Source organism: Giraffa tippelskirchi, chromosome 10 (assembly GCF_054371585.1).
Source record: "Giraffa tippelskirchi isolate mGirTip1 chromosome 10, T2T-mGirTip1v1.2.pri, whole genome shotgun sequence".
Lineage (NCBI taxonomy): Eukaryota > Metazoa > Chordata > Mammalia > Artiodactyla > Giraffidae > Giraffa > Giraffa tippelskirchi.
In genome coordinates, this window is record NC_137284.1 from 82,922,840 (window position 1) to 82,946,675 (window position 23,836).

Sequence of the window (23,836 nt, forward strand, 5' to 3'; positions counted from 1 at the left end):
CTTCAGTGGTTAAAGTTATACTGATGAAAAGGACAGACATATATATGCGTATCTACATATGTATACGGGCATAAACATACATATACACATACACCACACAAGTTCAAGCAGAATTATATAATGAGCGTGAGTTGTAAATTATGTAGGTAGCAGAATTCAGATTGTTTTCTCAAAATTGCACCTAAAAATGGCTATAAAACAACGCTTGCCTTGGGAAGTAAATTTATAGCTACATGCCTTTCACAGGCACGCTGGAGGGTTCTGCTCCCGGCTCTAATCTCTACGAGATGTTTTTTGCATGTGTTGTGTGACACGAGGGAAGGGGAGTGGGTTGAGCTTGCCTGTTCTCCCATTGTCAGCCAGTCTAGTGAGTGTTGGGAAAACCTGTCTGTGGGATCTTGTGTCATCTCTCCCTACATGTGTACAGGAAAAGTCCGCGCTGCTCACGGTTCCTCTCTCTCTCTTTCTCTCTCTCTCTCTCTCTCTCTCTTTCTGTTTCCCTTTCATTCTGTTTCCCCGGAGCCGGAGCCGAATGTAGCAAGGAACAGGATTAGAGTCCGCCAGCTATCAGAAGAACCTAGATAAAAGGAACTGCTTCTTAAGCACCACTGCAGCAGCCCTTGTTGTTTTTTTTTTTTTTTCCACACAACAGTTGTGCCTCATTATCCGGTGCCTGGCTCGATTTTTTTTTTTTTTTTTTGGAGGGTTTGAAGTTTCTGTGCTTCAGTGACTGTTACAGAAGAAGAGGTGTTAGCGTTGCCTGGAGGTCTTGATTGTCTGCATTTATGAATGAAACTGACCTAAATCACCTGTTACCTCCTGTTTCCAGATTGTTTGAACTTCTCTGGCCGCACAATACAGGACCGGAGACTGAAGCAGCATAGGACCCACAGCGTCTGCAGCATGGGCTGGTTCACTAGGATTGTCTGTCTTTTCTGGGGAGTGTTACTTACAGCAAGAGCAAACTATCAAAATGGGAAAAACAATGTGCCAAGACTGAAATTATCCTACAAAGGTAAGTTTTCCTTTTCCTTTTATTTGGCTAGCTTTCTAATGCCCCGCTGCCCCCTGCCTTTTTATTCCTTGAACTCCCTCCCAACCTAAACCTTAAAACCTTGAGTTTAACCTGAGAAACCTTTGTGATTGTGGGGGTCTTTTGGAGACGATTGAAACACTTTTTTTTTCTTTATAAAATCATGCCTTCTGTTGGATATATGACAATTTAAATGCAAACAAAGAGCATTTAATCACATTTGCAGAAAAGAGCTGAATGCCTGGTAAATACAGATCCGTATATGTGATCATATGTCCTGTTAATTTTTCTCACTCTACTTCTGTTAAAATATTTTTAAAACCACTGTTGCAACAATGGTCTCTTTGTAGATGTGAATGCCTCACATATAATAATTGTTATGATAAATTATATTTTGTTAGTTTTAGACAGTAAATGGTTAATTGTCGTCATGAATATTCAGTTTGTTCAAATCTGACAATCAGATGCTTAACATAAGCAGTAGATCATGGTTTGCCAAGAGAATATAAACTGGAAAGAACAGACTAGTTTTTCTACAGTGTTATGATTGTACAAAAGACTGTGTATTTGGCTAATTGGTGTAAGCTAAAACCTTTGAAATATAATGTTATTGGACTCTTATGTACTTCAGTGAGAACTGAAGAGATACTACTTTCTAGTTGTACAGCTAGTTGTGTGAACTTCTTTTCAAAACAAAGTATAAATTTAAGAGGGGGGGAAAAAAGCCTTATCACATGGTTGGTCTGGTTACAGTTTAATGTATATGCTTGTTTTTTAATGAGGATTTTAAAGAAAATATTTGTTCTACAGTTGTTTAGATAGATTTTATAGACAGATGTGTAAAATCATGCTAATGTAAATTCTAACATGATGTATATAAATTTAATGGAAGAAAATATTTATATAGTGAGATATTATTAAAATGGAATTGAAGATTAAACTGTTTTAATTCAAGTAGTTTTACTCCCTAAGCTGTTGCTTTCTTATGATTCTCAAATTTCTACAATTGGGGGTGGGGCACTGAGAAGCTTCAATTATATTCTGTTTTTAGCCTGTAATATGAAAGAAAATTATTGAACCTCTCTGTAGAGATGTCTGTCTACTGTACATTACCCTTATGCCAGAAAGCATATTCTTTAATTTTCACATGATGGGGAACATCTCTTTCTGAATACTCTAGGGTGAATGAGGACCACAAATAAGAAAGACAGATGTAATTTTCACCCTTATAGATTAGAAAATTAAACACCTATTAATGTGTTTATTTAGATTTATTACATAGATAAAATACATGGAATTGGAGATTATATTTTGGTATAATTTTTTGGTTGTTAAAATGAGAATGAATTTTAAGCGTTAGCCAGCAGAATTGCAATTGTATTTATATAAGATTTTTAAAAATAATCAAATAGTAAGCATTAAATATTTAATTAAATCCCAGGCATATCTTTATGTAGTAGTTGTCTTTAAATTATTTACCTAGAATATGATATTATGATATCTGTGTTTTTGTCAGTTTTTGCTTTCTATTTGTATTCTCTGAGAGTAGTTCATCCAGTAATTCTTAGGTTGATGGTCCAGTTTCTCCAAGTTTATATTTCTTATGAGTGAGTTTTACATGCAAGTTTAGTTCCTGAAGATGTAAATAACTATATGCTATAATTTTGGAATAAGTTTTAGACATGACATGCCTTTTTAAAATCTACTGTATTTTAAGATACTTGTCTAAGTGCTAAATAAATTGTAAAATTGAGAATTATGTTTTACTTATTTTACAAGAATTTTATTTCCATGTTAATGGATTACTCTCCATTAATGGAAGAGGCACCAGTTTTTCCACATATTAGAAGATAGCATTTCATTAGAATAGTCTTTTGTTATATACAAATGCTTTAAACTTGTCTAAATGAAGTGAGCTGTATATATTGACAAGATGTGTACATTTGACACTGTGTTTATGAGCTCTTCTTAGTAATGGTATCCATTAGACTTATTCTGCTTTCCTTTAAACCGAAAACTGCCTTACAGCTACATAACAATTCTATTGATGTACCTAGAACTTGACAATTTGGTAAAACAAGCTGTGAAATGAACAGCAAAAAGAATAAAAGGGATTGCCCAAGCAATTTTCTTCTATCATTTTATTGATACATCATTACCTTTTTTCTCTATGTAGACTTGTTTTGCCAAAGCAACTGCCTGGTAACCAATTGTCAGTACTTTGTTTCTAAACTATAATAGAGATTATTTTTAGCTCCTTCTTTTTCCTTCTTAATTAGATGTCAAACATGGTTAAAACATTCACTTCTTTGCCCTTAAAAATATTGTAGCATGATTCATGAAGAGTTAAATCCCTGCCAACTCTCATTTCCCATGGTCACTTGTTTTCAGAGATCCACCATCAAGTTAAGTCTCTCATTGCTCAGCTTGCCAAGACAAAGTTTCAGGCAATCACTGTGCTGACTTTCTACTTGTCATCTTGTCTGATAGGAGATAAAAGAGATTTGAGATGTTAAGTGAGAGAGAAAAAGAAGTAAAAAGCAGGAAGTCAGACTTCGTAGTAGATGTATATACATATCTAATAAGGTACCTCTTTACTTTCTAGGAAAAAGGAATTGAATAGATGTTTTCAGGACCATGTGGAGAAGTGATAATATTAGAAAAATGGGATATGCTCACTTTTCCTCTGAACCAATCTGATTTAGAATCTTTGTGGGGGAACCAATGTGAGAACTCTGTAAATCTCAGCAGTCACATACAAATTATCCTCAAGAAACACTCACTCAGAGATAGTTTTCCCTTCCTTAAATTCATATAACATAGCTAAATGTTATAATTCTTATTTTTGAAATCAGTGTGTAACTGTTTATTTCCCCTACAAAGCTAGTGAAATTTCACTTTTCCCATGAAATACAAGAATATCATAAAATTTTCCTTTTGGAGTGTGTGGCACAATGAAGACTTCAGAAAAACCTATGGAAATCATAAGCAAATAAATTAGGTTTGAGGTTTTAAACAAATGACAAATGTTCCATCACTCAATGCAATGAGCTTTTCCAGGACATTGTGTGCTTGAGTTTTAGTAGAAATCAAAGACACATGCAAGTCTGAATATGATGGTGATCATGTGAATCCAAAGATTAAATCAGTTCCTTTAACTTTACCTTCAATAGAAGACTTAGTAAATAGTACTTAAATAGTAGCTTTTTCAGAGGCCTTCTTCTCATATTTTGTAAAGCTTTCTTTTCACAGTCAAATTGTATAATTATTTAAGAAAGGGGTTATTAGATAAGTCAAAATTCTCAAACATATATTTCGGATAGATGATGATGTTAAACTAAACATTATGAATCAGAATTTGCAAAACATTTTTTATTTGCCATTATTCAATACATTATGACCACTTCAAAATTTAGTTAGTATGAATAATGATTTACCAAATAAACTTGTTGACTTTTCAGAGATTTTCATTACTACTAACAAAGCACAAACATATATTCACATATACATAATATGTGCATATATGTATATGTTAATAGATAAATATATATTCAGGACAAAATTTATATTAATATTTTAGTGTTAATAAAAGCAATCTTGGCAAGTTGTAATAAAATGCTTTATAAATAAAATTTATATTGGTTTAAAAGACAGTCACACATTAAATTAAATGTATATGTATTTTAGTGGGCATGAACTTTTTGAGTCTCAGGAAAACCTTTCAGAAATATCTCAAGTATTCAAATAATAGTATAAGATGGAATTTGTCTTATATTGGAAATCTTCTCAGAGGTAAAATGGCATGTGTCTATGAAAAGGAAGGGTAATATATAAATATTTTCACAGAGCAAAGATGTTATAAATTCTTTGCAATACCTTTTCTCCAATAGTCACTGCATATTTGGCATCAGGTCTCTTTTTTGCTGATTCTCATTTAGCATGGTCTTTTCTTCCCAAATTCTATTAACTGTAAAAATCATCTTTTGATTCTGAAATCTTCAATTTAAGCATATGGAAAAGTTGAACTTTTTATTTATCTACTCAACAAGTATAACCATGCAGAATAATAAAAAAACAAAACAAAATGCTCAGTCTCACATCTTGTGATTCAGTGTTGATCAGGTCATATGAGAGCTAGTGAAAGTCTCCAAGTTGAGGCTTCCCTGTTTATAGCACCAACCAGATTCAGTGTAACTTTAGCAAATAAAAAAATGACTGAGACCATAAATCCATCCCATGTTAGACTAACCCACCAACTTTTGATAATGAGAGGCAGTCTTTAATAGCTTAAGGAAACCTGAATATTGAACAGATGAATTTTCCAATTCTAACTTTTTTTAGGTTGTTGTTTCTTTTTCTATAAATTATATTCCCTAACTTCAATTATTGTCAGTGACATGAAGTACCTAAATATTTAGGTAACTAGATAGAAGTATAGATCTATAACTGATTTTTCTCATTTTTAATTAACATACATCAGTCAAACATGATTTAAAAATATGTTGTGATTTTCAGTCAGCTATATATAAATTCTATATTTAAGAACAAATGCTACTGAAGGATTTGTCAGGAATAAATTTAATTTGAATCAATTCATACAATTGCATATGTTCCCAGTAACAAAATAAAAGTTCAACTGTTGGTTACAGAGCATAAGTCATTTATGTTTAGTGTGAGTATATAATTATATTTCAGATGTGAGCTTTGATAACTTATAAAGTTATCAAGAATTTAAAGTCAGCTGTAAAAAATTTTGTGGCTTAATTTCTTATCCTGCTTTTTCTCATTTAAACTTCAGTGACACACCTATGTATCACAGTTCCCAAGATCATAATATCATACACACCTTTACATTTTTTTAGTGAATTGTAAAATCTGAAATCAGGCTATTTTTAATGTAATTTATATTTGAGCATGTTCCAATCTTCCAGTATTGCAATAAATTTTAATTAAAATTTATCATGTTCATTTACAATGTCATGATATTATATCATAAAGACATATGTTGATTGATGAAGACATTATACTTCATCATTTTAAAAAAACAAAACTATGATAAAATGGTCTATTAATGCAGAGATGTAAGTAAAATCTCCAAAATACATGACATATCTAAGTTTAGTTCATGCAATGAAAGCTTATTTTAAAAAGGCCAGCAGTTGTAAACATAAATTAAAATCAGTGAATCTTGGGGTGAATTTTACCCATCAAGATTTCTAAGGTGCTGTTTAAAGGAATCACCATGATTTGCAGTTCTATGCTTCCGCTAATAGGTGGCACTAGCAATTTGTGACAGTTCTTTCATTTAGTTTGGAAGATGGGCAGGCTGCTAAGACAAGTACACACAGAGTAGTGTGGGGAGGCCAAACTTGGAAAACTGGAGTAAGAGTCAAGCATGCACAAAGTAGAAGCATTAGTTAAAATAGGCTTTGCTACAGAGTTTGATGTGCTGTTTGCATTGTTGGTACATGAGTGAGTGAGTAACTGAAAGTCACTCAGTTATGTCCGACTCTTTGCGACCCCATGGACTACTCAGTCCATGGACTTCTCCAGGCCGGAATACTGGAGTGGGTAGCCTTTCCCTTCTCCAGGGGATCTTCCCAACCCAGGAATCGAACCCAGGTCTCCCTCATTGCAGGCAGATTCTTTACCAGCTGAGCCATTCTAACCCTCAAAAAGTAAATTGTTATAACCAATAAATAAATAAATAATGCAATTTGACTTAAATGAGAATTTACATGTGAAATTGATCTGTAAAATGTAAACAATAATGAGTGAAGTAGTGGTATGAACAATCAGAATGATGAAAGGACAGTGTCCTGGGGATATACATAATATATATATGTGTGTATGTGTGTATGTGTGTATACATATATATAATTATTTTAAGCCTGAATTATAAAATGGACTTAACAGAAATGAGCCTGCCTGCCTGTAGCCCATTATTGCCATCATTTACAATTGGAGAGTAGCTAGTTGAGAAAGTAAAATAATGTTTAGAAAATTATAATCAGTATATTTAAAAAAAATGACTCCTTTAGATTTGTAGGTTGTTTTAAAATATTATCATAATTAAACATACCAAAGAATCAATAAATTCTATCTGACCCAAATAAGTCTAAATGTCTCCAGTTACTATCTCTTCTATTGCCAAGACATAAACATGAGTATAAATAGAGAAATTGCCCACTATTTCCAAACAGTAACAAAGCTGGACTCTGTCAAACCGAGGATAAGAGGATATACAATTTATACTTGAATTAGGGAATGAAGATAAGCAAAAATAAAATTCTGTTGATAAATATGAAGAATGAATTGGTCTTAGTATTTAATACAAGCTTAGAGTAAAACTGAAAGGAACCACAAATTTAGGGAGTTTTGTCATCTCCTGAATGAGTCATTAAACCTACATTTCCAGGTTTCCTTTGCTTGAAGAGATATGGCATGACAAACAATGTTGACCAAACCTTTACAGTAACTTAATTTGTCGCCACAATCATAAACATGTCTTTGGATAAAATATAACATCACCCCCTTGAGTCTTCATCAGCAAGCTAAATGAAGCTTAGTTCTATTGAATATTTCCAATGAGTTCTTTAGTCCGTAAAACAACTTAGGTGGATCATCATTGTCGTGTCAGATTGAGAGTTTCTCACGGCCAGATTTGTATGACTTTTCATCATTATAGTCTCAAACGTTAGCACAGTCGCTCATTGAATGAACTTGTTCTTTGTCATGTATACCTTGTTTCTGAACACAAAATACACCTGTTTATAAATGAGTACAAAATTTAAAAATTGAAAAATTTTAATACATCAATTCATTATAAGTGAATTGTACATTGTAACATGGTAGAGAAAGTAAATTCAGTGCCAGATAGTAGAATAGGAGGATATCAGAGGAGGCATTCAGATGTACACAAAGCAGTGGTATCTCCATAAACAATGTCTCCCCTGAGCCAAGCATCAGGAAAATGCTCTGGAGAAGTGCATGGGAACCCACTCCAGTATTCTTGCCTGGAGAATCCTATAGACAGAGGAGCCTGTCAGGCTACAGTCCATAGAGTCACAGAGTCAGACACAACCGAAGCGACTGAGCTCAATGAGCCAAGCTTATTTCAGCACTGAATCAGAAAGTGTCTACGGCAATCTTTGTTTGCCTCAATTCTAGGAAAAATGATTTCGTTTCTTTCAACAAATACCTGATTTTCCTTATTATTGTTTCTCAGTATACACAGCCAGTAAACAAAGTGAGTGAGATGATTCTAAAACCAAAAGTGGTCCAAGATAAAATGTCTCATTATCACTCTCACTGTATCTGAAACTTTGTGTAGAACAAACTAGTCCTACCAAACAAAGTTGAAAATATAATCATTTAAAAGTTTAAATTGACTATATTTCACCATCCATGCTTTTGGGACAATCCTGGCTTTGTTCTTGACAGTTTGCTAAGATTAGTGTTGCAGAGTCTTCCTTGTTTCCTCTTATCCTTGATTCCACTCACCCAGAGCTGCGGTTACTCATTGCCCCTTGCTTTTCATCTCCAACTCAGCCTCTGGCTTTGTGTTCTGTAGCCTGAGACCACTGCCTACTTCCTACTACTGCTTGCTCCCAAGCCCCTCCTGCCCAGGAGGGTAGACATGAAAGGGAAAAGCCACAGGAATCTTTGTTGAAGTGTGAACGTACAAAATGTATTTTGAGTCAATTGTTTAAGATCCCAATCTTATATAATTGAGAGCATGAGAGAGAATAGTAGGCTACTTTCCTTAGTCCACTTGAAGGTCTATAATTGAGACCTAGAATATAAATTAATGTACAGTGCTTGACTTTACAATCTTATAAATATATGTTAGTCTTGTGACAAGGTAGACATATCAATAGGAAAGGAAATAATAGAACTACCCAGAGTGCTGTTACATACAATCATGATTATTCATGTTTAAAAATGATTGAGTCCTAGTCCAGATCCTTCAGGACTATATTTGGGGAAAGCCAAAACAAAGTTCTTTATGCCTGAGGTCAAATTAAACCTTTACAAGCACCTATGAGTCTTCATAATATGTGCAGAAATTTAAATGTCTGTCTTCAAATTTGAAATGTCAAGAGAATGAACTCTGCTCTGTTGTAGTCATCCTTTAAGAATCAGTTTAAATGAACCTAGGTTTTCATTAACTGTGAAAACTTCAATTATTTACCAAAATGTTATTATAAATAATAAGCATTTCTTACTTGTATTTTATATGTAAGACAAACACAGAAAACCATGTGAGGCAAGTAACAGATTTCTTTATAAATAACTAGATTCTTGGATTAAAGTGAATATAATGGGACTTCAGAGAAAGGTGGTATCACACCTACCTAAAAACTTCAGGGAGTTTTGTAAAATAAGGCATAAGGAAGGTGGATCTTGAAAAACAAGAAGTTTGTGAGAAGGCAGAGGTAGACAAAAGTGATAATTACCACTATCTAAAAGTATTTGGGGGTGTTGTTTTTTAGGAAAGCAAGTTATTTTATATAGTATGTAATAAAACAGTTTTATACATATTAATTCAAATGTGATATGGAAACAAGTTTGTCCTTTAACAAGGGGAACTTAAAGCTGCAGCATGTCAAGCCAGGAATGTCAAGGAGTTAACAGGTGTTTGCCAATGTTTGACTGAAAATGACAGCAAGACGGACAAGTGCACATCCTTGAAAGACTTTTCTACGGTGGTCACAGTGGTCATTTGGGCCTATCCATCTCTCCTTTGAGATTTGTCTATAAAGTATATGAGACAAACTTGTTTTTAGCCAGTGGGAAAAAAGAAAGGAAAATTGTGTTTGAAAACGCAGTATAGAAAACACCATGACTATAGTTTCTTGAAATTATAAAATATACTGGGTTCGAAAGCAGGTTTCTTCTTGTTCTCCTAGTTAATTCCTATTTTTTGCTGCTTTACTCTATTATTTGTATAATCAACCCACCAACAAGTTTTGAAAAGAGCATGCGTGCTAAGTCACTTCAGTCACATTTTTGTTCAGTTGTTGTGTCCAACTCTTTGAGACCCTATGGACTATAGCCTGCCAGGCTCTTCTGTCCATGGGATTCTCCAGGCAAGAATACTGAAGTGGGTTACCATGCCCTTCTCCAGGGAATCTTCCTGACGTAGGGATCGAACCCATATCTTTTGTCTCCTGTACTGGCAGGCAGATTCTTTACCACTAGTGCCACCTGGGAAGCTCTTGAAAAGAGCAATTGCTATCCTATAAATCATATTTGTTTTTAATATCAAGACATTCATATCTCCTAATGAGCATCAGGTATTAAAAATGTTCCCTTGACTGTGTATTCCTGTTATGTGCCATATACCTTTAAGTATGAAGTCATATACTGCACACATTTTAATTTGCTTCGTACTTTTATTGTTCAGGATGTTTCTCTGACTCATTTAAGAAAAAAACTTAGTTTCAAAACAAACAGGCTAGTAAAATCTTGGAGCCATTCATAATATATTAGAGAAAAGTTGTAGATTCGTGGTATTTTGCAACACAAAATACAGAAAGTGTCTTCTGGAATTTTGGTCATAATAGAATAATCCCTTGTACTTGTGGAATTATGTATTGATGAAGTGCTACACAAATCACTGTGTTTATATACAGTCCATATGTATGTGTATCCATAACAAATACAAGAAAAGTTAAACTAAATGATTATTTTTCTAAATCACATCATGGTTGAGAATTATGAATAGTGAAATGCCAATCGCTAGAACACAGATTGAGACAAAAGGCATGGGAGACCCTCTGCCTTTGCTCAGTGGCTGGTCTTGAGTGGTTCAGAATTGGCCACCATCTCTTTTTTTCTTTCACTTTTTCTTGTATATCAGAATAGAGTTGATTAACAATGTTGTGATAGTTCCAGGTGGACACCAAAGTGGTTCAGTTATATGTATACCTGTATCGATTCTTCTTCAAATTTCTTTTCCCATTAGGTTGTTAAATAATGTTGAACAGAGTTCTCTGTGCTATACAGCAGGTCCTTGCTGGTTATTCATTTTAAATACAACAGTGTGTACATGCCAGTCCCAAACTCCCTCACTGTCTCTTCCCTCCACCTGGCCATGATCTTCTGTCCTTTAATAGTTGCCCTTCCCTGAGCATCTTCTGCTGTGCAATGCTGCTGTTCTCTGTTCTCTCTTAGGTACTAGTATACTGTGCCAAGTTGCCTCTTTCAGTAGTCCTTCCATTGGGGCTTCTCAGCATCTTGGCTCCAGGTCATGTAGTGTCTTTGCTCTAAAAGCAGGCACATAGTGTTTTCACTCTTAGGTCCTTCTACCTCCAGAGTGCAGTGTGAGCAGAACACAGATCCTGCTAGTAAAATAGTCTTTCATCTTTCCAGATCTGAAATCATCTTTTAAACTGATTCTGGCCACCTTCCTCTACCCTTTTTCTCTGGAAGTACAAAGTCTTCAGAACTTTTTTATCCTATCTAAGTAAATCTCATCTAAGTCTATCATTTTGAAAACAAAATCGTTGATTTTCCTCTAGGAGTATAGAGAAGGTTTTTAGGCCTCAAAAATTAAAAACCTTTATATCTCTCTTGGGAATAGGATAGGAATTTTTCATTTTAGCAGGCTAATCTACAGAAATTAAATGGCAATGTCTTAATTAACCAATCTTGCCACTTTAATATTTCACTCCTGTACACACTGTTGTTGGTCAGTTGTTAAGTCGTGTCCAACTCTCTGCGACCCCATGGACTATAGCCTGCTGGGCTCCTCTGTGCATTGGATTTCTCAGGCAAGAATACTGGAGTGGGTGGCCATTTCCTTCTCCAGGGGATTTTCCTAACCCAAGGATCAAAACCACATCTCCTGCAAGTTCTTTACCAATGAGCCACCTGGGAAGCCCTCTCCTATACAGATACATACACCTAAATCTAGCCATTGTGCTTAAATAGAGAGTGTGGTTCTCATATATTTTAGTCAAAATGTCTCAACTTTCCATCAATAAAATATGCTGGTTTAAGGACAAATTGGTTTTCTTGACCCTTGAGATGCAGAAGTGTCTCCCAAGTGATGACTGGGAGGGAAGCCCAGCAGAAAGCTGTCAACTGGAGAACAGGAGCCAGTGTTGCACAGGGAACTCTTCCCAAGGCTGCCCAAGCCCTGCCTGGGAAAATTACTTTCCCAGATTCTGTGAGTTCTGGGAACCAGTTGCTGAGCCAGCGTTGGGCTTTTGCATGTACCCGTTCCACATAGCTGGAGAAGGCAATGACAACCCACTCCAGTACTCTTGCCTGGAAAATCCCACGGATGGAGGAGCCTGGTGGGCTGCCATCTATGGGGTCGCTAAGAGTCGGACACGGCTGAAGCAACTTAGCAGCAGCAGCAGCGGCTTCCACATAGCAAAGGCCATAGAATATCTGCACTTGGACCTCTCACAGGGAACTCCAACTCAACTGGTTTGTTCAAAACTGTACTCACTGTCCTCCCTGCAAAGTTACTTGTTCTCAGTTTCAGGGAATGTTGTCATTTTGTCCTCGTTGTCTGTACCATCAGCATCTTTGCTTTTCCCTTGCTGACTCTCCTCATATCTATCAGCTTCAGTGTTTTATGGAGTCTCCCTCTTTAGTTCATCCCTCAATCTTTCCTATTCTCTCCTCCAGGTTAGGTCAGGCTCTTATTACTTGCCCTATTTTGGCAACAGCCATCTATAATTATCTCTTCTTTCTTTCGTTACTGAGTACAATTATTTCTGAAATTCAAATCTAATTACCCCATTCCATTTTAAAAAGTTCCTTCTAGTTAAAGCCCATACTTCCTAGTTTGACCTACAAGAATGATTAACCTAAAGTAGTCTAGGGCATAGAGGGAGCTATTTGGAGGTCCTGCAATGATTCACACGTGAAGAAATAAATTAATGCCATAATAACAATCATGATAATGAAAAAGAAAGGCTGTAGATGAGACACGCTGAACACATAGAAAAATTGGGTTTTTTGATTGGTTGTGTGTAGGAGGATCTGGAGAATTTGCAAACAGTACATCTTAAATTTCAGCAGCTAGCAGTGTGATACAACAATTGATAGTGTCTAGAAAGTGAAACTGCCTCCACCTTGCAGCCCAATAATGCCCCAGTATACTACTCCCTCCTCCACGTCACACCTGTGACCTTTCTGGTGGACATCCTCTCACCCACTAAATTGTTTACTGACGCTGCCCTCTCAAACAAACATCACCTTTGTCAAGGCTTTTGAAGAGGCAGAGAAGTAGGAAACACAATATGGCCCCTGTCCTGAAGAAACTTCGCATTCAGAAGGGGAAAGGACAGAGACTTCCAGCTTTGTAGGATCTCACCTGCTGTCTATCCATCTTACACTGCCAATCAAGTACAGAGTTTTGTACATGACTGCTCCTCATTAAATACTCCTTAAAGGAAGTGGTTGAAGGAATACATGAGGAGGTGGCTGGTGATCATTCCAGGTGAGAGAGCTAAGGAGCAGAGGTGAGATCACACAAACAGTGGATCTGAGAACAAAATGTAGCCCAGTTTAAGTTAAATGTCTGTAAAATTGAGTAGTAAAATACTTGATTGGAAGAAAAATCATTTAAGGCTGAAGAATCAGTTCAAATACTGATAAACAGTAGGGAATTTTGAAACAGAGTTTGCAGAATTTAAACTTTAGATTTGTATAACAAGTGATGAAATTATTTAGAGTTTATAAATGAATGGCATGTGCAAGGCATCACTTTAGCTTTCCTGAAACCGGAGAGTTGGCCTTCAGTTCATAGTTCTGGAGTCATCATCTGAGAAGTGGAAATAAGATTCTGTAACATGACTATAGCTCAGATTGGGCTTCACAACCTTGTTTTCCTGATGAAGACTTCATATGCGGGGATGTAGCTCAACTTATCTACATATAGGAATATAGTTTCACATGTCCAGTATAAATGCAAGTTATATTTAAGAAAAATGCAGATATTTATGATTTCATGTACATTTTAAATTACATTAAAAATATTCTATGTTACATACTAATGACTTCAAACTTTCTTAGGTTTTTGGCAGACTGTACATTTAGAACTTCTGACAATGAATGGTACATGCGCTTTACTTGTCAAGATGTCACTATTTAGGCAAAGCAAGATATCAAAGGTGATTTTTTTATGCCAGATCACTATATTATGTGAGTTTATTGTTCTTTTGATCACTTTTTCTCTTTTCTCCTGGGCTGGCAGGCAGAGGTTCACCATCTTTGCAGTTGATTCTAACTAGATAAAATTAGAAGCTGTGCTGTAACAGAGCAAGTACTCCTGAGGCTCAAATTCCCGATTAGGCTCTCACACACTGACCTGGAGCCATGGTGGTTTCTTACCTTCACTCCATGTTCCCCATGGTCAATAGAGTCTCAGCCTTCTTTTTCTTCCTGAGGCACCTATTCAGAACAGAATTAAGGTTCCCTTTGCTTACTCTAACAGAACAGATGTTCTCTTTCTAGTATTCAACCCTATAATACAGACAGCTTCTTGAGAAAGATTTCTAGCATAATAACAAATGAGACCCAGTGACTCCAACAAATAGTTTCTTTCTGGTGCACATGAAATCTCTGCAAAACAGAGTCAAAGTCCCTGTGCCACTGTTGCATCAAAAATGAGATTAATACTTATCTGATTGGCTTTGTTCTTTAGCTGTCAAACTGGAGAAAACTGTCTACTCTATGACAGTACCTCTGTTCACATCTATATAAACACCGCACACTAATTCTGAAAGAATCTGTTTAGTCTGTTCTAAGCAGATGCCATATAAAGGAACGAAATGAGTGATGGTATAACGATTTGTTTCTTTATTACAGATCTCAGTCTATAATATTGAAATGTACCATAAGTAACACATACTAAGGGTCATAGTCTCCTGAATGGATTCTCGATTGTGCACATTACATCATCTTTTTCTTACAATTTAGTTTTCCTTATAGAGCTAATAGCAGATTTATTAAATTTTCATATTTCCTAAAGAATAAAATTTCACATTCTTGGAATATACAAAATGACAGCACATATTCAATTAAAAATTCTATACATTTGATCATATGTGTTGTCATTATTTAGTATTACTGAATGCTATGTTTAAAGAGTTCAAGCAACTATTTGTTGGCCTTTTGAAAATTAATGGTCTTTTCAGATTTAGCTGCTAGAAAAAAAATTTCACCAGTACAAGAAGAATCAGAGCATAGCAAAGAAAGTAGTGAATTCTCTCTGGCATTTTCTAGATGTGAGGACTCTGGCATGCTTTTTACCCTCAGCTTGCTCTTTTCTAGCTTGGAGAGAATAGCTACTTTACAGTAGCTGTTACTAGGATATTGACAATATATGTGTAAGGTGTTCAGTCAGTGCTAGGTACATAGAAGATATTCATTAACAACTAATTCCTTGAGGCAGATTAATAATTGCATAGGTTCTAGATTACAGTGTTTTGCTCATTCAGAGTAGGTATACATGCATGTATTCTCTAGCTATTACACAGTTTGTGATCAAAATTTGTGTTGACAATTACACAAAGAAAATCACAATTGTATTTGTAATATGTATCTTTCAAAGACGTGTAGCATTAACGGTGTGAATCTTGAAAACGTAACGTTTCTCAATGTCAACTGGCTGGTCAGTGTAGGGGAAGTTTGTGTGAAAAGCTACTGTTGCAAGTAAACAATTGTAAAAAAAAAATTGTAAAAAGTGATGTTTAGCATTAGGCCTTTCAGTCTTACATAAGTGACGCTGAATATAATGGTGTTGATCTGTTGCCTGTCACAGTTTTAAATGTGAACTCTCTCTGAGGTTATACATAACACTAATGATGGGGATGAAGGTACACGTGATTTTTAGGTCTTCTGGCTCTGAATACTTAGTGAGCCATTCTGAGCAAGGAAGCACCTGTTTCTAAAGGAAGGAGTTGTCTGCATCTCACAGACTATAAGTTCCAATTTGTGTTTTCAACGTGAACCAACGTGAACCAACATGAACCAGTATTAAGTCATTCATTTAATATTCAGTAAAATAACCAGGAAATGACTAGTTTTATTAGCTCTTGTACTTACAGCATATCCTCTCAAATGGCGTAATGCTTGTCTTGAATATTATTTTGTTATGACTTAGACCATGAAGACACAACATCTTTCATGACAACTTAAGAAGTATTGAATCCACATAGGAATTAACACAGTATTTCCATTTAATATGTCCCTGAGTCTGAATGAAACATTGTAGATATAAAGTCTGAGTCTTTTGGACCAATTCTATGAACCACCTGTGATGGCAAATAACCCATTTGTAGGAAAGAGGATATGCAGTCACTCAAGAAAATAAACTTGCAGTCTGAAGCTAGTAAACAGAATGAAGAACATGTTGAGAGTAACTTAAAGGGGCTTTTGTCTAACAGAAGACACTGGGAAGCCAGACGGGGAAATAAAGACGTTATTAGAAGGGGAGGTGACACCTACCACAGTTGGCTTTTAAAGGATTTTTCTGGAAGGCAGAATTCCTTTGGAAAACATTTTATGTACCGACATGAATAAATTTCTGAGTTACTCTAGACAAAGATGAATTTTATTTCTTTGTGGCTTTAGCCATATTACAATGCTCATAAACTATTTTACCTCATGCCAGACATGTGGAAGCAATCAGTATATGTAAATGATATGTGAAGGTGAGGTACAGTTTTAACTTAAAAACTTAGACTGTCTGTGGTCATAAATTATAATCACATCACAAGGAGCTACTTACATTTTAATGGTAACTTAAATGTAAAAATAATCAGTGATAAATTCTTAAAACTGCTTGTGTTTTCTTAGTTAAGTAAAATAAATGTAAAATACAGTGCTACTTTGTGCTGTTACATGATTTTTAGGACACAACATTTAAAGGCAAATATTTTTTACCTTAAGTAATTGTTAAAATGTAAGTATCTGTATTTAGACATAATTACATCTATCCCTGAAAAACTACTTTTTGCTAAGGGTTGCATTTAGATTAACTGCAGTTGTCCTTTATTAATATTAATTCCCTCTTTTTCGGTTAACATGTCAATTTGTTTTTTGCCTATAATATACTTTATATATATATTCATATGCTTCATAACATTTCATAAATTTTGAACATATAAACCTGAATCAAATCTCATTGCAAAGGAAATAGATATCATAAAAATAAATGTTTTCCTTTCTTTAAATTCAAAACAATGAAACTTTTAGTTTCAATATGATGGTACTGTGCCTCTTTAAAAATATTTTTACCATCTGCTCTATATAAAACTCGATATTAAAATAACAGAAATTCAAAGTCGTGTTACTAGACACACATATACAACTGGTAGAGGGAAATAAAGTAAAATAAAATAAATCAAAGATCAGTATTAAGCATTATCATTTTTTCAATGTAAAAAACCACAAGATCATATTTTATTAGACTGAAATCAGGTCGATATGCTCCTAATTTACTCATAGTAAAAGCAAACAAAACTCATCCTAGCGTAGTTCCTTGAGTGAACCAAGATATAGTCATTATGTTAACTATTTAAATATAATTCACTGATGTAAGCAAGAAACAGTCTCCAAAACTTGGCTTTATATGTCATCCTTCATTCAGCAGACATGCATATTCTGAGCCAGGGTCTCTGACAAACTAGGAAAGAGATAAAAGACACACTTCCATGCAGAAGGATCCTACCCTCCTGTATCAACACAGATGACTTAGAGTTTACTATATCATTGAGCTAATTAAAAAAAAAAAAAAGGTGGAAATTTTACAAAATAGAATTGATTCCACAGACTACATGGCAAATGCCCGTTGCTAGTTGAAGTTTATTTCCTGCTGCTGCTAAGTCGCTTCAGTCGTGTCCGACTCTGTGTGACACCATAGACGGCAGCCCACCAGGCTCTCTGGGATTCTCCAGGCAAGAACACTGGAGTGGGTTGCCATTTCCTTCTCCAGTGCATGAAGGTGAAAAGTGAAAGTGAAGTTGCTCAGTCGTATCCTACTGTTCGTGACCCCATGGACTGCAGCCTACCAGGCTTCTCTGTCCATGGGATTTTCCAGGCAAGAGTACTGGAGTGGGGTGCCATTGCCTTCTCCATAGTAATATGAGGAGAGGAAGAATGACTAGGAATGGAGAAGCATTGACTAAGATGCTGGATGTGAATAATTCTAAAAAAACCAGACAAATTCCTCAACTCAGATGCATGTGCACATGTGCTGTTGTTGTTGCAGTTTGGTCTAGGGTTTTACTGTAACTCTGATTACTCAGTACATATTTCCATGTTATTATGCTCTTGTTTCTTTAAATAGTATTCTCTTTCTCATGTAAAGAATGTTCTTTGAAAGCAAACTCATTTCAAATGATCAGGAATTTACTGAGTGTAACTATGCACCAATCACTATAATGACTACTACGTAAAGAAAAACATAAAAAGTTAACCCCTACTCTCAAGAACCTGACAACATAGTGCTCACTAGTATACCAACCAATGATCAGGCGATTGGTCCATCATTTAAATATAAGTCAAATTCTATGAAGTTTAGGGGTGACAGTGGTTTGTTGATTATCTATGGTATACTATTGATTAGGGTTTCCCAGGTGACACAGTGGTAAAGAATCCGCCCGGCAATGCAGGAGATACAAGAGATGCAGTTTTTCAATCCATGGGTTGGAAAGATTCCCTGGAGTAGGAAATGGCAATCTACTCCAGTATTCTTCCCTGGAAAATTCCATGGACTGCAGAATACAGTCCATGGGTGTCACAAAGAGTTGGACATGACTGAGTGACCGAGCGCACGTGCACACACACACACACACACACACACACACACACGCATGCTATTGAGCATGAAGAAAATATTATTTCACAGGGAGTTAAAATTAAGCTAGACTTGTAAGGATGAAGAACAATTTTGTAAGAAAGAATGAGGAAGGCCTTTCTGTTAGAAGTGCAATTCGGAGATATAAGGCATTAATGTGTATAGTTTATCTAAGAAGCCACAAAATAAATTCAAAATTAATTTAATCTTTATGGAACTGAGTAGTGGGTAGTGAGGCAATGAGGGATAATTCTGAATTTCTGATTATGTAAGTTATCAATGCTGCTGTATAACCTTTGATCATTTATTGAATAAGTACTAATACGGTATGCAATGAATCACACTCTGGGATATGCACAAAGATGACATGTGTTCTGCCTAAGAAGTCTCATTTACTGGAGAAGGTAGGCAAGTTTGTCAAAACACACATTATGAGGCAAATATGCAAAAAGTAATATATCCCAGCAAAGAACTGTGAGAATTCAGAAATTTAAGGTATCAAAGAGGCAAAGGATCTGGAAAGTCCTCATGTGAGAACAAGCATTTGTGGTGGACCTCAAAGAACCTTTAATAGAAAACATTCTAAGCGATGGACATCAATAAATAATGAGTATGAGAGAAAGTGTTCAGGGTAGGTCATGATATGTATATTATTTTGGTTTGCTTAAGCATATGTTTTGGGCTTCCCTGGTGGCTCAGTGGTAAAGAATCCGCCTGCACTCAGGAGCTGCGGGAGATGAAGGTTCGATCCCTGGGTCGAGAATTTACCCTGGAAGAGGAAACGGCAACCCACTGCAGTATTCTTGTCTGGGAAATTCCTTGGGTTGAGGAACCTGGTGGCTACAGTCCATAGGGTCACAGAGAGTTGGACACAATTGAGAATACACCCTATGTATAATTAAAAAAAAATCATATGAGGTACATTTGGATTGTTGTTGCTCAGTCACTCAGTTGTGTCCGACTCTTTATGACTCCATGGACTGCAGCAAGCCAGGCTTCCCTGTCCTTCACCATCTCCCAGAGCCTGCTCAGACTCATATCCATTAAATAGATGATGCCATCCAACCATCTCATCCTCTGTCGTCCCCTTCTCCTCCTGCCTTCAATCTTTCCCAGCATCAAGGTCTTTTCTCATCTTTTCTAGGTTCCAGGAAAAACTGAATAATCATGGGCCACTAACTTGATTTCTCTGATCATACAACCCATGACACAAAAGAATTATTCAGTAACTGTTCCATCTTAAATCCTTTAATTTCCGATGGAAATGTTTAAATATCCAATATAAATCACCACCATTATTTTTAATTCATATGTTAGTACTTTATAGGTGCATGGCACCAAGCCCAGAACGATAATCTAGTTAGATTTGGTAAAACACAGTAGTTAAGAATGTCGTATTAGTAATCAGGAAATTGGGGCTCACATCTTATACACGGAACACTAGCAAAATGATTGGCATGGTGAGTGCCCAGTGGTTTTGCATTTTAATAGAAAATATAGGAATGGCTCACAAAAGGAGTTATCAGGTCAAGTGATAAAAGTATATATAAGATAAGTGTGATGGAGAAGCAGAGGAGACATTCTTTACAAAGAAATGAGATGATGACTGAGGAATCAAGGAAAGGTATAACTAAGATAAGTCAGGAGTTGAGATAGTGCTATGAGCAATTAGGGTAAATACATAAGCTGTATTTGGGGAAAGAAAGGCAATTTGTTTGACTTTTTCCTCTATTGTATTAAACATTGGTTTAAATAAGCTGTTTCAATCAATGTAGCTGCCCTTCATGATGTAGATGCTAATTACTGTGATTGATTTTCTGTTATTATCCCTGTCTTCTGAAAATATTGATAAGCAATGGCTCAGGCAAGATGTATAAAATAGAAAAGAATTGAAAGAGCAAGATGACTAAACATCTCAGTATTTGTAGCTAGCAAATTGTTTGATACAATGACCTAGCCAAAAGTTTATCAAGACAGTTAAAGGGTTAGACATAAATAAAATAAAAGAGTGGAATCTAAAAGAGGAAATAGATTCTGTGAGGTGAATTTAGGGAAGAGGAAACTTACTTAAAGGTATATTAGTTGATGCTTTATTTTTTCTTACATCTCTCATTCATTTGAGACAGGAAACAACTATAACTAACAAAAGTATTCACACTATTGTAAACAATATTGAATTGTTTAACCATAATAATTACATAGAGACTTCTGAAGGTAATCTATATAAAATGAACATAATATGTATCATACATGAAACAAAATTTATAAAATGTGTTGTTATTAAACAATAGCTTGTTTCCATAATCTCATTCCATTTACCTTGTTATTAAACTTGTGTCTAACAGTCTGTGATTCCTTTTAGTTCAGGAAAAGAACAGAAAGTTTTACCTTATGTGGCAATAATGGGTAGGTGCCATGGCTAAATAACTGAGACATTATGTCATAATCATTTAAAAGAATAAAATGTGTGGCTTATCAAGGGGAGCTAAAGACAGGTAACCTATAAGCAGATTGTTTATTATATATATAATGTGTCTTCCAGTAGGATACAGATCAAAATATGCATAATAAAGCATGACAGTTACACACAGTAAAGACTATGTTGTTGCTCAGTCACTCAGTTGTGTCCGACTCTTTGTGACTCCATGGACTGCAGCAAGCCAGGCTTCTCACAAAAGAATGAATTTTATTTGAATGAACATGTTTCATCATGTTATTTTAACTTTTTGAAGCAGCAGTTTCTTAACTTTTCCCCCGTGTGTTCCTAATAATAGAAATACAATTCCAAAAATATCTTCAAGAAACTTGATCGTACTACTGAAGTTGTCCAGCATCATGACTCAAGGCTAGACATTATTATGCAACAATGAAGAAGGCTTAGGTGGTGCCATTTTTTCCAATTTCCACAGTCAGTTATCTTCACTACTGAAACTGAATGTTACACACTCTAAACTTAATGCCTGCTACTCGGAAATATGACTCCAGACTGAATTATCTGAATAATTTGCTAAAGTAAATCTAAATCATTGCTTTCATTTCATAAACATTGTCAGAGAGACTAGGAAATGTGAGTGAATAGGAGATACTAGTGTTGCTCTCTGTCAGGTTGGAAATGTCTTTTAAATGCTTAAAGAAATATTTAAGCGTTCTTAAACAAGCATTCTTAAACACTGATCTTCAGTCTTAGATTAAGCAATAAGAAGACCAGCTGTTTCCTTGGTCTGAAAATACTGATTTTTCTGTTATTGTCTTTGGAGAAAAAGAGTTCATTTTAAGCCACTGTTCTAGACTCTTTTGGACAGTAATCTGGCACCCTAGTTGTTTTCCTTGCCACTTTTCATAAATAAATAAGCTCATACATCTTAGAAGATAATAGATGACTTTTTCTTTTTGATAGGTATACATCAAACTCATGGTATGTTTTCTATTAAACACAGGAAGTGAGAACCATTTGTGGTAGAAATTCCAATAGGAAACATATTTACACCCCTCTGATCTTTATTCCAGTCTGGATAATGGTTTTTTGATTTGTCTGCCCCTTTTTTTCAATACTAATTGGGACCTTGATTTAAATGGCTTCAGCAATCTGCAACACACCACAGAATAACCTCTTAATGTGTATTTAGTAACAAGATTTGTTTCTACTGAAATATAAGAACTGCATTGTAAATGATTTATAAATTCAATGAAGTAAGATATTGTATGTATTAAAAAGGGAGCAACAAAATAGAATCATTCTTAGAAAAAAATACCAACTTTTAATTCATAATTTCATTTTAGACTGTCACAGATTTACCATTTCCCATACCAAATAAAGTGATAGGAGTGTTGTGAAAATTTAATGCTTGTTAGTATTGGTGAATCACTGTGACCATAAATAAAAACTGCTATAAAACTTCAGAGCATTCTTTTGTGGGGCAGGCAAGGTTCACGTAGAGTCTGCTCCTAGGCCTATTTCCAGACATTTAGGATTCACATATCAAGCTTCTAATCGTATGTGCATCTACTTGATGGAATGTTTATCAGATTGTTTTATTCAAAACAATGCATGTAATAACAGGGAAAAAGTAAAAAAGACTGATGTAGGTTTGTAATCAAAACATTTGTTAACTATCATTTAGATAACCAAAACCATTTATAGGTCTATTTCATGCTTTGCCCATAAGTAATCCAGATGACTCTGAAACAGGGGCTGGAATTTGCTCTCAAGAAAATTCTAGTTTACAACTCTAGCAGCAGTGTCCCAAATAACACAGAACGTGGATTACCAGACTTGCCTATGTACCTTCACGTGATGAACCCTCATAATTCTAAACCAAGGAGAAGCTGATACATGGGATACTCAGTTGGCATAGGTAATATAGTGAGGTGTTGGTTTGGTATCAGCGTTTCTCTTTCTTTTTGCTGAGGATGATAGGCATTCCCCAACATTGATATATCTTGATGTTTGAAATGAGATTAGCTATGAAACAGTTGTTTTTTAAAGTTACTTAAAATATAGCAGGGTAAGGAGTGGGACAAATTGAGAATGCAGTATTGACATATATACACTACCATGGCTTCCCCGGTGGCTCAGTGATAAAGAATCTGCCTGCAGTGCAGGAGGCACATGAGGGAGACATGCACTTGATCCCTGAGTCAGGAGGATCCCTTGGAGGAGGAAATGGCAACCCACTCCAATATTCTGGCCTGGAAAATTCCATGAACAGAGGAGCCTAGCAAGCTATAGTTCGTAGGGGTCACAGAGTCAGACAGGACTGAGCGACTAAACGCACAAGTATAAAATAGATAGCTTAGAGGGAAGCTGCTATATAGCACAGGAAGCCCTGTCTGACACTCTGTGACAACCTAGAGCTGTGAGAGGGAGGCTCAAGAGGGAGGGTATATATATATATATATATATATATATGTAGTTATGATTGATTTGCATTGTATGGCAGAAAACAACACAACAATAAAGCAATTATCTTCCAATT

At 35.5% G+C, this 23,836-nt stretch overlaps 1 protein-coding gene across 2 annotated transcripts in view; it reads left to right on the top strand.

Moving 5' to 3' along the window:
- Window positions 1–269: 269 nt before the first annotated feature.
- Window positions 270–23,836, top strand: part of SEMA3A (semaphorin 3A) — a 251,443-nt gene continuing 227,876 nt past the window's right edge. For both annotated transcript variants that reach the window (XM_081531719.1, XM_081531720.1), the window contains exon 1: window positions 270–1,015. In XM_081531719.1, coding sequence (XP_081387845.1) covers window positions 904–1,015 — 112 coding nt within the window. In that variant the 5' untranslated portion in view covers window positions 270–903. The remainder of the gene's footprint in view (window positions 1,016–23,836) is intronic.